The 15,543-nt window shown below is 34.5% G+C and overlaps 1 protein-coding gene across 1 annotated transcript in view; it reads right to left on the bottom strand.

Annotated features, from left to right (window-relative positions):
• The window catches only part of Aldh (Aldehyde dehydrogenase), a 41,612-nt gene extending 26,554 nt beyond the window's left edge, over positions 1-15,058 (bottom strand). Inside the window, exons 1-2 of the mRNA XM_089641621.1 lie at positions 14,900-15,058; positions 4,748-4,896 (exon numbers count right to left, since the gene is read on the bottom strand). Coding sequence (XP_089497747.1) covers positions 4,748-4,896; positions 14,900-14,995 — 245 coding nt within the window. The 5' untranslated portion in view covers positions 14,996-15,058. The remainder of the gene's footprint in view (positions 1-4,747; positions 4,897-14,899) is intronic.
• Between the last annotated feature and the right edge of the window lie 485 nt (positions 15,059-15,543).

The raw sequence follows: 15,543 nt of genomic DNA, 5'->3' as shown, positions 1-15,543 counted from the left end.
TTTGTAAAACTCTTCCAAACCAACCTGATTGAATTTCTCCTTTAGCTGTGCATCACAACACATTTCACAATGTTCCATTTGTAAAATTCGTCGCAATAAATTCAAGTCTACGGAGAATGGCGTTGAAAATGCAGCAAAAAAGAACACGATGCTTCTTAAAATCTTGAAATCGGTTTTCAAATTCCAGGTTCAAGTCGGATATCAATGAAGCCTATTTATCCGCCGCCATTTGTGTGACGTCTGGCTGCATAACAATGTAGGAAAGTGAGTTAACTGTTGTTCCCAAAGCCCAAGTTTCATTTGGAATGCGTAAATAAAATAATACATGTTATTAATTAGTTGATCTTCCTCTTGTAGACGAGTATTAACAACATTTAGGTGGCTAACTATATCGACCAGAAATGCAAAGTCGGTAACCCACTCCTTCCCTTCAAATTCTGTGATATTTTTTGACTTGCTTGCGAAGGTTGTATTTCTTGCTTCAAATCAAACACTCTTTTCAACATTTTGGCACGGGTCAGCCATCTCACTTCTGCATAAAATGTAACGTCATTATACTGTGAAGACTTTGGAGAAACTCTTGGAACTGACGGTGATTCAACCCCTTAATAAAGTTCACTGTTTTGATGACCACCTTCATGACATGATCCATTTTAAGGGACTCGGAACATAAATTCTCCTGATGAATAAATGCAATGAAAATTTGGCACCGAAGTATTACCAACTTTGCAGGCCTCATTTTCAATCAATTTTACTAAACCAACTGTTCCCCAACCATCAGAGGCGGATTTGCCCTTAGGCCTATGTAGGCCCGGGCCTAGGGCGGCCAGATATTAGGGGCGGCCAATCGTGACAAGAAAGTCACAGATGATAACAAGAAATTACTTCCTAAGTACCTAAATATTCTATGTACGAAATAGCGATATGCAAGAGCGTGTTCACACACAGCACACAGCGCGCCCCCACGCCCCGCAGCCGCCCTCGCCACACCTATCATCCGTCGCTCGCCCGCTCGCGTATTTCCAATCCCTACCGTGATTCAGTTGCGCTAGTGACTGAACCGCGTTAGGTATTGTTATGCATAATAGCGTGTTCACACACAGAGCTATAATATACGTGGGATGGCGTATTTCAGCATATCGCTCGCCATACTTTCCAATTTGGAATGTACGGCGAGCGATATGCCGAAATACGCTATCCCACGCATATTATAGCTCTGTGTGAACACGCTCTTAATCACCTTACAAAAGCTATAATAAATAAATAAATCAGATATTATAAAATAATACAATAATAAGATGTTATTTATGCCAATTATGAACTTTCCACTTTTTTTTTTTATAGTGAATACCTCACAAGAGTCCCAACTGCTCCCGTCTGGAGCCAGTGAGACTATGGCATCCCCAATTGGGGGATGTTGTGAGGCTGAAGGTAAGTGGGGAAGGGAAAGAGGAAGGTGGGGAAGTAAACGCGGCTAAAACCATTTGGAGCAACGTTTCAATTCTGAATGGTGGTCTTACACCGGGGCGATACTGAGAGTATCTTCCACTCTGGAACGTGCCGCAAATATACTATGTATTATTTTAATTAATTAATTGTGAAATAACACAAATTAATCAAATAAAATTTATTTGCGCACGCCGATTTCGAACCCGCGACCTTCGGAATGGCAGTCCAATGCGTTACCACTGGACTATGCCGACTGATGATAGTGAATAATAAAGTGTGACATTAAAAAGGTATTTTCTTTAAAAAATAAAAAAATATATATATTTTTAGTTAAAATCTATGAAAAAGGGGGGGGGGGGTGGAGGAACGTAGGAATAGGATTAAGAGGCAAAGGATTTTTATTTCTTTTTAGCATTGTTCTAAAGTAGAGTACGGAGTTCGGATTTGTGACATCTATGGTCAAAATAGATAAAGCTTTATCTTATCACTTTATAATAAATTTATTTTATTACTCAATTGACAAAACTAAGCCCGTCTGAAGTCGAAGAAAAGGCAAAATCATTACAAATGATTTATTCTAGTGATTTAGAAGCCCATTTTTCAGAGGAATGTCTCCATTTTCGTGCTCACTGCAGTGTGAAAAATAAGGATCGAAACAATGCTGTCAGTTTGTTAAAATGGTTACGAACTGAAGATCTTCAAACCATTTGTCCAAACGTGGATATTGCTCTTCGAATGTGTGTGTGTACTCCCGCCAGTAACTGTACTGGAGAACGATCATTTTCTTGTTTACGACGTGTAAAAAATTATTTACGCACAACAATGGCGGAGCAAAGGCTGAACAATCTTGCTTTGCTTAACATAGAAGCAGATTTTTTAAGAAAATTGGATTGCGAAGATCTAATTAATGATTTTGCTGCACTTAAGTGCAGACGAGAATTGTAACTGCCAGATTTTTGTTTTGAGTTCAGTTTTTTTTTTAATGTTAGATAATGTTTTACGTTAATTTTTTTACCAACGTTTTAATTTGTATTTTAAGTTTAGTTATTATATTCGAATATGTACCTTAAGTTGATTTTTATTTAAAAGAGGTGCTGATTTCTTTTATTTGTTTGGAGACTTAATAATAACTTTTTATCCAGCCCGTATCTGGCAGCCCTAATTGTAACTGTGAAACACTTATATATTATTGTATGAGAATAAACCTGAAACTAGTTAAATAAATTAAACCTAAAACTGTTTTAAATGTTTTATTCAAATCCTTGAAACCTTAGAAAGTATTACAAACTAGCAGCTATTATAGTTAACTAAATTTCTGAATCGGTTTCGATAAAAGTTGTCAATAAAGTAAATTCATTATGTAGTCTATAGTCTATATCAGGGGTCTCCAAACAACGGCCCGCCAATGTCATCAATCCGGCCTGCGACAATCGACAATTATCCAGTAATTGAACTAGCGAATTTAGCAAGCGTATTTTTTTACATTAATTCCACACAGGAGGCTTTGAGGAAAATATTTTCCCTCACGACCTATGTCATCTTAGGTGATGCTGTGTGGAGGGTCTTTTTAAGGAAGGGAAGGATAGGAAGTTCTGAAAAGGAAAATGTATGAGGGGTGGGTAGGAATCTGGGAATTAGTGTGTCCAGGAGTGACATACGTATGAATACATCCCTCCAACTGCGGTGCAAGGCGATGGGTCAAGATAGTCCGGCTGGAAAGGTCAAAAGGCCTCCCTCGCCCAGTCTCTCTCGATCCGGCCCGCCACGCAGCAGGTGGGCAGACGTATCCGCCGCCAAGACCTGGACAAATCTCACCCCATGAACCATGAATGATAATGGCAGGAAAATTAAAACGGTTTTGACCCTAGGAACTTAGTGAAAAGTTTGGATACTCCTGGTCAATATGATGGGTACTGAGAAAGGGGCGGCTACATGGTCTGGGGCCTAGGGCGGCCAAGACTGCAAATCCGCCTCTGCCAACCATTGCTGGAGCACCATCTGCTGTTATTCCCGATAGGTTGTTGAGTTGTAACGAAAAGCGATTCAATGTCGATGTAACAGCTCCTAACAAATCTCGTGAATAAGTAGCGTCCTTAAGTGGATACAGTGCCGCTAATTCTACTATTTTGTTAAAATTGACATCAACACACCTGATAAAAATCGCCACTTGGGCGGTATCTTTTTGGTCTGTGCTTTCATCCAATGCTAGAGCATAAAACATGCTCGATTTTTCAAATTATCTTCAATATGTTTTCCTATGTCGTCGACACGCCTAGTAATAGTTTTTAATACGAATATACCATAGAAGAAATTGTCACGATAGTTGAATCAATGTTATGAGATACTTCCATATTATATGAGGTATGATGGTGATTTTTTGGTGGTTTTATGTACACCAAAAGAAAGAAAAAAATGTGTGCATATGCTCCGCCGGCCACAAGTAGACACCCAGCGGGCCGCGGGTTGGCCACCCTTGATCTAGATAAATATCTTTCACTCAAATCCCAAATTAACAAAACAGTAAGCGCAGGTTTCTTTCACCTGCGTCAAATCAAATCTATAAGGAAAAATATTCCGGTTAACGCCACAAAGATGTTAGTAAACTTTTACATTGTATGACGACTCGACTATTGCAATGGCAGACTCTCAGTACCTATGCGCAATCCCAACACCAATTTTGGAGACCGGGCTTTGGCAGTAGCAGGCCCAACAACTTGGAAGAAACTCCCTTCACATTTGCGAAAGATCGACAGCTAATCTGAGTTCAGAGCAAAACTAAAGACTCACCTTTTCAACTTGTCGTATCCAGAATAATGACCGCATTTTTTCAGTAGTATTTTATTGCTCAGTCCAGGGGATTTTTCTCCTTTACTACCTACTTTAATCTAATAACCATTTATTATGCGTAAACTCTTTTTGTGATATTTTTATAATTTACCACTGACACCACGGGCAGAAATCAAAACAACCTGTATTTTTAAACATAAATATGTATGTTAGTCGTAAATCTCTATTTTAAGCCATAGTTGTAAGTCATATTATAGCGGTATTGTTTAAATATACACTCGGTCATAAAAATCCCACTTATCAAGTCACTAGTTAAATGCCTTAGTCGTAAATCACTAAATATTAATCTTAGTTATAAGCCACAAGTAATAAGTTATAAGTCTAAGTGATAGGAATAGATTAAATGCATAAATTATGCAAAAGGTGTTTCTCACAAAAACGGCGCTATGCAAATATCCAGTCATTATTTTCATAAGAAACTTTTTGTTTTAGTAGCTACTGATATTCTTACTTGAAGGCTTCTCTGGCCGCTTGGACAGCTTTCTCAACATCTCCCACATCTGACTCCTGGATCTCTGCTATGACCTTCCCTGTGGCGGGGTTGAGGGTTGGAAAGGTTTTACCGGAGACTGACTTGTGCCACTCATTGTTGATAAAGATCTGGGGAATTTAAATGGATTAATAAAAAGCACTTATACACGTGATTACATCGCCAAAAATGATCGTAAAATCTATAATTCCCAAAAACAGTAGCTTTTGAAAAGGTTAATGAGCAGATTGCATGCATTTTTAATTGGTTTAGAAAAAAACGTGTGGTGTAGACATATGCATTATAAATGCCAAAATAACCTAATAATGCAATTAAAAAAAAATGTATTAGCTTAAAGTATATAATAAATATAGAAAAATGTGGGCTTTTGAAATTTTCCATTTGTCATTTTAAAACTGTCAGTTAAATTTTCGATTAAAGCTTGCGCCCCTGTAAACAACAAACAAAATTGTACATTAGCAAATCTTCAATTTATTATATTTACTTCTGCAATCTTGATCAAAATACGTGTTACAGGGAAAACCCGTTTTTAGTTAGAACGCGATCTTACTAGTTTAAACTTTTTTTTTCCCTTTATTTTTTCCAAATTTTTACATTAATTACATACAATATTATATAAATCAATACGAATAATATTATATATACAGGGTGTATCGGCACGTACCCGACAAATTTTAACCAGCGATTCCTGAGCATATATATATGGAATAATTTTTTTATTTTTTTTTAAATTTACTATTCATATTTTCACAACATGTCACCACTGTTTTATCCTTTGTCAAAGATTGAAAACCCATCTGGCAATATTTTATTCGAATTCCGTTGAATAATGTACGTATGTACCTACATTGCCGCGCTTTTACAATCACAAAGAAATGGCACGGCACCATTCGTCTCATTTTTAACTACTATTATTTAGTGTATACGAAAGAGCGAAGACGCTTTTCGACATACTTGCTTATAACAGCTGTTGAACACGAAAATCAATGCCAATGAAAGTGATGGAGTGTGGAATTTTTTTTTGTTTTTAATTGAAAAAAAAATGTTACCGGACAGCAAAGTGCTCATAACATTTTGTACTCAAAATGTGCTAAGGAATAGCTGGTTAAAGTTTGTCGGGTTAGTGCCGATACACTCTATTATTGTACCTAGAAATAAATAAACTACGGGCATATAAAACAAAAACAAGATTACATTTTGTCTAAGCGGTTTGTATAAAAAGTGTTTACAATTGTGTATAGTGAAGTTAAGTGTAATATATGGTGAATATTTTACGAGAAACATAAATTAATACAAATTAAATAAAAAAAGTTTCAACTGCTGTATCGAAAAGCCTAATTTTAACTCTTTTAAATATTGAGGAAGTTTTATAGTAATCACTTGAATATTTTTCGGTAAAAGATTGAAAGTACGAGGTCCAATGAAACTGCAGTGTGTTTGCATTTGTTTTGTGTTCGTTTGGGGAGTATAAAATACAATACTATTTCTAATATTGATTTTGTTTTCATTTATTTCGAATTTATTTTTGTTTTTAAAGATGTATTTCATAGTTTGCAAAATAAATAGTTTACGGAGACAGAATAGTTTAGATTCTTTGTATAACTCATCTGTTGAAAATGTTCTTTTCCGATTATACATAACTTTGATGATATAATTTTGAGTTATTTGTAAGGGTTTTATATGTCCATGAAGCGCACCGCCCCATCCTATTATTTCATAAATAAACTAGATTATACTATGGCTAAAACTAGATTATAAACTCGTATTAAATTGAGACATCGAATTCTTACTAAAAACCGTTTTGACTTCAAAATAGGTAGATACATACTCGTTACTCGAAATCAGTTAAAATAACAAAATTTGAAAAAAAAAATCAACCCGTAAAAAATATGTTTTACTATAATACATCTAATTTAATAATAGATTTAAAATTACATTGTTTTGGTTTGATTGAGGATTAACCGTTCCTCCCGGGGACTAGAGTAAGCAACGCTAATACCTAAGCCAAGTTCTAAGTGGATAGTACCGACATTTATTTCGTATTTCAAATGCTGTAAATTTTAAGTAAATATAATGTCATCCAATTTCAGAAAAATGCGTGTGCGCGCGCGTTAATGAGTACTACAATAGAGTAAGACCACAACTGATAGAATGCATTGACATCGAAAATGCGTGTGCGCGCGCGTTAATGAGTACTACAATAGAGTAAGACCAGCTGATAGAATGCATTGACATCGAAAATGCGTGTGCGCGCGCGTTAATGAGTACTACAATAGAGTAAGACCACAACTGATAGAATGCATTGACATCGAAAATGCGTGTGCGCGCGCGTTAATGAGTACTACAATAGAGTAAGACCACAACTGATAGAATGCATTGACATCGAAAATGCGTGTGCGCGCGCGTTAATGAGTACTACAATAGAGTAAGACCACAACTGATAGAATGCATTGACATCGAAAATGCGTGTGCGCGCGCGTTAATGAGTACTACAATAGAGTAAGACCACAACTGATAGAATGCATTGACATCGAAAATGCGTGTGCGCGCGCGTTAATGAGTACTACAATAGAGTAAGACCACAACTGATAGAATGCATTGACATCGAAAATGCGTGTGCGCGCGCGTTAATGAGTACTACAATAGAGTAAGACCAGCTGATAGAATGAAGAAAACAAAATCGAAATTGATGTATTTAAAAAGATTAATAATTTGAAAAAATAATGCCTCGGAATGTTTTCGAACCGAAAAAACATAGTTGGCTAGAAAAAGCGCCCGTCGCTTTTTGACTCTCTGGAACTGGGCTTTTTTCATAAGTGATACGTCTTGTCTAAATACGAATATACCAAGTTGTACAATTTTTTTTTGTTTTCCCTGAAAACGTAGGCAATAAATAATAGTAAAATGGGTTGTATTTATGATTTTAACATTGAAACAAATATAATACATGCATAACAAAATAGTTAATATAAAATTGCCGAGGCGATGCTATCATAGTGCAATGTCATATGTAAATGACCTTGTTGTAGGTTAGAGGTGGGTCCTATGAGTACTTTTCGATACTGGGTACAATGAGTACAGGTACAAAAAAATACCTGGTAAAAATACAGGTGACAAAATACTCAAAAGTATTTAATACCGACTTGAGGATTGATTCAGAATAAGTCATTCTAATAATGAACTCGCATACATTCTGCCCCCACATATTCCCCCACAAATATTCTACGGGAGCTTGATTCCATGGGGGGGGGGGGGGTTGTTACAGAATTTCTGAAAAAATTTCAAAATCGGTACTCCCCACCAAATTTTTTAAATCCGTGGGGGGGGGGTTGTTACTGAACTTCATTGAAAAAAAATTCCTCACAAGCAAAATATTCATATGTGATTCCCCACAATAATTTTTCAAAAACCATGGGGGGGGGGTAGCTACGGAATTCCATTTCGAAAAAATTCCCCACATTTTTCCCGTCGGTAAATATCTCATCAAATACTAGTCAAATATGCCCGTCGAAAATACCTGCTGCACAAAAATTCCCTATCATAAATGCCTACTAAAAATACCCAGCAAAAATACTCATCAAAAATACCCATCGATGGAATTAAACTCTGAATATAACAATAAAGTTGTCCTTAAATTTTGTTAAAGTGTTGCTATATTGGTGTTTCAAAATAATCAAGCAATAATATCGTTTTAAAAAGAAGTGGTAAATGAATGTATTCAAATAATTGGTTTTTCGTTGTCTTGAGTAAACAAGGTGCAATATATCTTTAAAGTTTACATTAAAAGTTTTGACAGAAGAAAACCACAGAAAAACATTAAAATAGACAGGTGATCTGAGATAAACGGACATAAAACTTGCCGTGAATAGTGAAATAAATAAAGTAACTCAAGATGGATCCTAAAAGTTTTATTGATAAAGCCACAGATGCAGTTCTAATTCTACAAAATTGCATTAATGACATTTCGACAAAACTAAACAAAGAACAAATTAATAAATTAACCCCGAAAACAATTACAATTTTGGGGTTAATAAGCGAAATGGCAGCAAAAATGGCCGATATTTCTGGAGAAAATAGAATACTTAAGGAAATTACGGGTAACAATAAGCAATACCAAAATTTGGGGAAAAAAATTATTATCACTCCGAAAGAAGAGCAGACCACGGAGAAAACCGAAGAGGATATTAAAAAACAAATTGATCCAATTGAAACAGGAGTGATGGGAATAAAAAATGCAAAGGATGGTAAAATAATTGTTACATGTAGAAATAGTCAGCATATTGAAAAACTACAGGAAGACATAAAAATAAAGTTCTGTGAAAAATATACAACGAAGATCCCAAATAAAAGATTCCCATCAATAAAAGTCGTTGGAGTAACACATAAAATGGATGAAAAAGAAATCGTTCAGAACATAAAAATTCAGAACGAGTTTCCAGAAGAACCACAAAAAATGGAAGTAACTGTAATAAAAAACAAGAAATTAAAAACAGGAGAAGAATATATAATATATTTGGAAGTAGATACACAAACACATGGAATAATGTTGCAAATGAAAAAAATAAATATTGGATGGGAAAGGGTCAGAGTATTTGATGCATTTGACATTAAGCGCTGCTATAAATGCTACGGGTTCAACCATAAAGGGAGCGAATGTAAAAAAGACTCCTTTGTATGCCCTAAATGTACAGGTGGTCATAAAAGTGAAGAATGCAAGGCTATTAGAGGAACAGAAAAGTGTAATAATTGTATTAATACTAAAAACAAGTTGAAGATAAACCTAGACTCAAATCATCCAGCGTGGAGCTTCGAATGTCCAGTATACAAAAGGAAATTGGAATTGGAGAAGAAAAAGGTAAATTTTTTATAAAAAGCAACCAACTGCAAGGAATTATATACTTAAATATTCAGAGTCTGATAGCGAATAATGAAGAAATCCAGATTTTGATTGAACGAAATGATCCTGCACTTGTAATGTTAAGCGAGACTCACATAACATGCGATATTGAAGACAGCGAAGTTACTTTTCAAGGATATTCAACAATACGCTGTGATTCCTACAGTAGACACACAGGGGGAGCAATAATAATTATCAAAAAAGACATAATATTTGAAGTTATTTCTAACACAAAATACGAAAAGAACTGCTGGATACTAGCGATCAGGATAACTTCTGGATATAAGAAAGGAGTATACGGAGTAATTTACCATTCTCCAAATGCAAGTACAAAAGACTTTTTATCATTTATAGAGAACTGGTGCACCCAAAACCTAGAAGAGGAAGAAGATAATATCCTAACTGGTGACTTTAATATAAATTTCAAAAATTTGAATGATACATATACTAAAAGACTTAAAAAAATTATCCAAGCATCGGGAATGAAACAACTTGTTAAAAGTGAGACACGAATAACGGATAAATCTAGGACGTTAATTGACCTTGTCATATCCAACAGATTAGATTTGAATGTAAAAGTTCTAGATGAGCCAAAAATAACCGACCATAACCTTATCCACATTACAGATAATACAAAAAGAACTAATACGAAAACCAGCAAAGTAATAAAATACAGAAATTATAAAAAATATAACAGTGAAAGGTTAATTGAACTTCTGGGTGATATGAATGAACTTCATCAAATGGAATTTAATGAAAAGGCTAAATCATTAATAAATAACCTTCAAGAAGTAATCGACCAGTTAATACCAATCCAAACTACTAAAATAAGAGGAACAAATAAATGGTATAACATAGAACTACAATCAATACAATATGAAAGAGATAGACTGTACAAAATTGCAAAAATCTCAAAAAACTCACAAGACTGGAAAGCATTCAAAAATGCAAGAAATAAATACTCAAAACAACTGAAAGTTTGTAAGAACGATTACTTCAAAAATAAAATTATCTGTGAAAAAGGAGACACTAAAAAAATGTGGAAAACCATAAAAGGATTAATGCAAACTGAAGATAAAGGGATGAAACATGACATTGAATTTCCACATCAGATACAGGGTAGCATACAGAACTGCTTCAACAAATATTTTGTAAACAGCATAACGGAATTACATCAGAGTATACCAATACTGAAGGAAGACAACCGCGTGAGAAATGTTCCCCTAAACCGAGAAAAACTTGTGTTTAAAGAGATTGATGAAACATATCTTTTACAGATTCTAAACAGCACCAAATCAAAAGAGAGTCCAGATGGAATAAGCTTTACAGTTTTAAGGGATGCAATGCCAGTGATAGGACCTCATCTACTGAACATAATAAATGAATCGTTAAGAAGTGGAAAATTTCCAAACACATGGAAAACATCTATTGTGATCCCGATTCCGAAAGTTGTTAATACCAGAAAATGCGAAGAATTTAGACCTATAAATATGTTACCAAAATACGAACAGGTACTAGAAATTGTAATAAAGAAACAACTCGTTGAGTATTTGGAAAAACATCATATATTATGTGACGAACAATCAGGATTCCGTAATAATAACTCTTGTGAAGCTGCAATAAACATTGTGATTAATACATGGAAGAAAGAAACAGATAATAAAAAAATCACCATTGCAACATTTTTAGATTTTAAAAGAGCATTTGAAACGATAGAAAGGAAAAAGCTTTTGGAAAAATTAGAAGATATAGGTCTTTCTGAAGTAGCTCTAAATCTTTTCAAAGAATATCTCCATGAAAGAAAACAGGTAACAAAAGTGGAAAGCTCAGAATCAGAACCGATAGAAAACAACCTCGGTGTTCCACAAGGGTCGGTATTAGGTCCAATTCTATTCATTATTTACATTAATGATATAATTAAAACCATAAAACATTGCAAAATTAGATTATTTGCAGACGATACATTAATCTATATTTCATGTGAAGAATACATAGATGCAATCAATAAATTAAATGAAGATCTACAAAATATAGCGAAATGGCTGAAATTAAACAAATTAAAACTGAATGTCAACAAAACAAAATATATGGAAATAGGCAACAAAACGCATAACACAGAGTTAAAATTGACAATTAATGGCGAAAAAATTGAAAAAGTAAATGAAATTAAGTACCTGGGTGTGATACTAGATTCAAAACTAACTTTCGCAGCAAATTTTGAATATGTGCTAAAGAAGGTATCTAAAAAAGTCAATTTTCTTAGAAGATTAAGAAATAAACTAAATGGAAACACTACAGAGCTGATTTATAAAACTATAGTTGCTCCACATTTAGATTATTGCTCTACTGTGTTGTATTTGGCCAATGAAGGAAACTTGAACAAGCTAGATGTTATACAGAATAGAGCTATGAGATGTATACTAGGAAAAGGAAAATACGCAAGCATAGATCAAATGAGAGAACAGCTAAATTGGATTTCTATAAAAAAGAGACTATTATTTAATGTGTTAATTTTTGTACATAAAATCATGAACAACCAAATGCCAAAATATTTTAAGGATGAAATTGTTTTTAATAGAGATGTTCATAATTACGAAACCAGAAATGTAAATAGGATTAGATTGCCACATATGAAAAAAACAAAATCACAGAACTGCCTAATGTACAAAGGACTAAAAATGTATGATGAAATGCCTGAAAGTCTGAAGAATGAAGGAAGAATGAATGTATTTAAAAAGAAATGTTATATTTATTGTAAAAATATGTAAAATTACAAAATGAAATATGATCTTGTTTATATTAGTTTATATTCAAATGTATAAACTAACTCAATAAATAATTAAAAAAAAAAAAAAAAAATCGAAAATACCTAACAAAAAATACCTACTAAAAATACCCATAAAAAATACCTACTAAAAATACCCATCAAAAATACCCATCGGAAATACCTACCAAAAATACCTACTAAAAATACCCATCAAAAATACCCATCAAAAATACCTATTAAAAATACTTGTCAAAAATACCTATCAAAAATACCTGGTAAAAGTACCTATTAAAAATATTTAGTCCCGGTATAAAATACTCATAAGTATTTTGGAACCAGGTATTTTAGAGATCTGTCACAAGTACAAAGTATCGCATGGAAATACCCGGTACTTTTACTGGGTACGATAAATACGCCTCACCTCTATTGTAGGTACGATATGAACTATGAACACACAATACAAATTGTCACCCACTGTCAACATCGTTAACACGTTGTTTAATGACTGGATATGTGACATTGTTTGCTGTACCGTGTAATAAATAGCGCCTAGTATCTAGTCGAGATCAACTTGATTATTTAGTGTTGAATGAACGTACCGAAGCCCTATTTTACATTTCATCTGTTTGTTACGTTCCGGTTCAAGATGGTGGCCCTTTTGGACACTGCCTTTTATCCCGCCAGAGTTCGAACGATCGTGATTCCTACTACGAGCTGTTAAATCGGAATAATCAATATGACGGTACCTACCGACCAGAAGAATTCTTTTTTAAAGAAAATAAATATAATATAAATAAATATATATATTTTAAGTGATTTATTTATTCAGTTGTTTTTACATTTGTATTTTACATAGTGTCTGACAAAACTCAGTAGTATTCAGTTTGATTGTATATATGTATAACCATACGTTTTTATAAATGTTAAAATTTTGAGTGCAAACATGAAAAAAATGATAATGGTTTTTTGTAACAAAAATAACTGATAACAAAAAAATATAAAACAGAATTATTTTATTAGATAAATATATTACAAGGTTAAGTTTTTTTTCATTTACGTTTGGAACCACATTTCAATTCGACCGTGGTTAATTCCTAGATTTGAATATGAAGCGTAGTGTTTTCTCTCTATAACACCGTTTAGATCACAGGTTCTCAAACTTATTTCGATCACCGCCCACTTAAAATCTAGTGCCCCCCATATTTGTAACGCGCTAAAATGCTAATGAAAATAAAATGACAAAATAAAAGCCTCCAGCGCCCACAAGGGGGCGCTATCGCCCACTTTGAGAAACACCGGTTTAGATCACATTTGTCACCCCAACGGTAAAGGAGATACAACTATTTTTGTGAGACCTTATGAGTTGTTCTCAAAAATGAACAAATTAGTTTATGATATGCGACTGTTTGATTATTATGTTTTACTGTAGGTACATGTGTAATAAATAATAGCTCATAGATCCATACTGGAATCAAATAAGATTATTTAATCATTAACGCCATGAAATTTTCGTCTAGAATATAATTTATCTAATGTAGATCAAGGAAATCGTTTATTAATCAGATTCCTTGCTAGCTTCACTTCCTCCCTAAGCATGAGATATGAAGCTCTGAAATGTGAAAATAAGACAAGACGTGAAAACTGATGAAACCGGTTTCGTCCGTAAGTACTAAGTACTGCCAAGTACCTACTATAGTGTACTTATTTGCCAATAGTAAGTAATATCAAGTTGTTCCACAACTTTGTACGGGAAGAGAAAGTTGATGGTGGTCGTAGGGGATTGATGATAATCTACTTATTCGTCAAAATAGAAAACAACATAATAGTGTTCAATATTATTATCAAAAACAACAAATTTACAGACCATAGATGAAAAACCTGTCCGTCAATGCATGAAAACTGTCCTTGAAAATTTCAAGTTCATTGGATTATTAAATAGGTACTTACGTTATCAATTTAAAAGTATTGTCGTATCAAAATGGTATTATTGCGTTTCAATATCGCACAGTATTAAAGTTCCGTACGATGTACATGTACATGCTTCGTTCATGTTTAAATATATATATATATTTAAACATGAACGAAGTGTATACATGAGAATACATGAGAAAAGAGGAAGAGATTACAACGCGACTAACTGCGGTACCTACGCGCAGAGAGATGAATTCTGTACATTAAAATTATTGAACAAAATTGTTTCGAAATATCACATCACAGATCATATTTTTATCTTCACAACAAATTACATGAAACACTAAAAAAATAGTTTAACTACAAACGATTTATTATAAACAGCAGCATACATCAAACACTTCGTACATGCTTATTTATAAATATGAGTTATCATATTATAACCCAAAAAATATTCAGTGTGCGCGCAATTTGCCGGCAGCGTTTTCCTCATTTCCCACATAAATAATAGGTTTAAATGATATTAAAATGTGCTCACCCCGGTGTATAAGATCTCTGGTGTTTTATTGGGAGCTGGTACCGCGGAAAACGATGCTTTTTGGATTTTGAAAGCGGTATTTATAGTACGTAACATGGTGAGAGTGTGCGAGTCGGTCTAAAACACTAAATTACTTCGGTGACAGGACCGACGGGCGACACAGCGGCGCAGCGGCGAACTAGAAGTGAGTCGTTCGCGAACGAGTCGGCTCAGTGAACCGGATCTTTACGCGGATCCGTAAGATCCGGTTCCCAAATCAGCCGCTCACTCGTTCGCGGATCAGTAGTGACTCACCCGTTGGGGAACGGTGAGCCGGTGACCCGCTTCACTCGTTCGCGAACGGTGAGCCGGTGGACAGGTGACCCGCCAGACCCGAAGAGCCGACTCACCCGTTCGCGAACGAAGATCCGCATACATCGTTCAACGGATCTCACGGCTCGCGGGTCACTACTGACGTACTGACCGGATTAATCATCGATACGACATAATAATATTGGTATTCCCGCTTGCTTTACATTTTAGTTGTTGTGTCGGCACTTATTTAATTTATTATAACAGGAACAAGGACGATTTATATTATGTTCATGGTTTATTTTCAGTTATTCATTGATATCTAAATAATGTTGGTAATGAGCACTTAGAAC

The sequence above is a fragment of the Hesperophylax consimilis genome, chromosome 2 (genome assembly GCF_061612785.1).
Source record: "Hesperophylax consimilis isolate HC1 chromosome 2, BYU_Hcon_1.0, whole genome shotgun sequence".
Taxonomy (NCBI): domain Eukaryota; kingdom Metazoa; phylum Arthropoda; class Insecta; order Trichoptera; family Limnephilidae; genus Hesperophylax; species Hesperophylax consimilis.
Note: the sequence above shows the minus strand (reverse complement) of the source record. Positions and strands in the feature narration are given on the sequence as shown.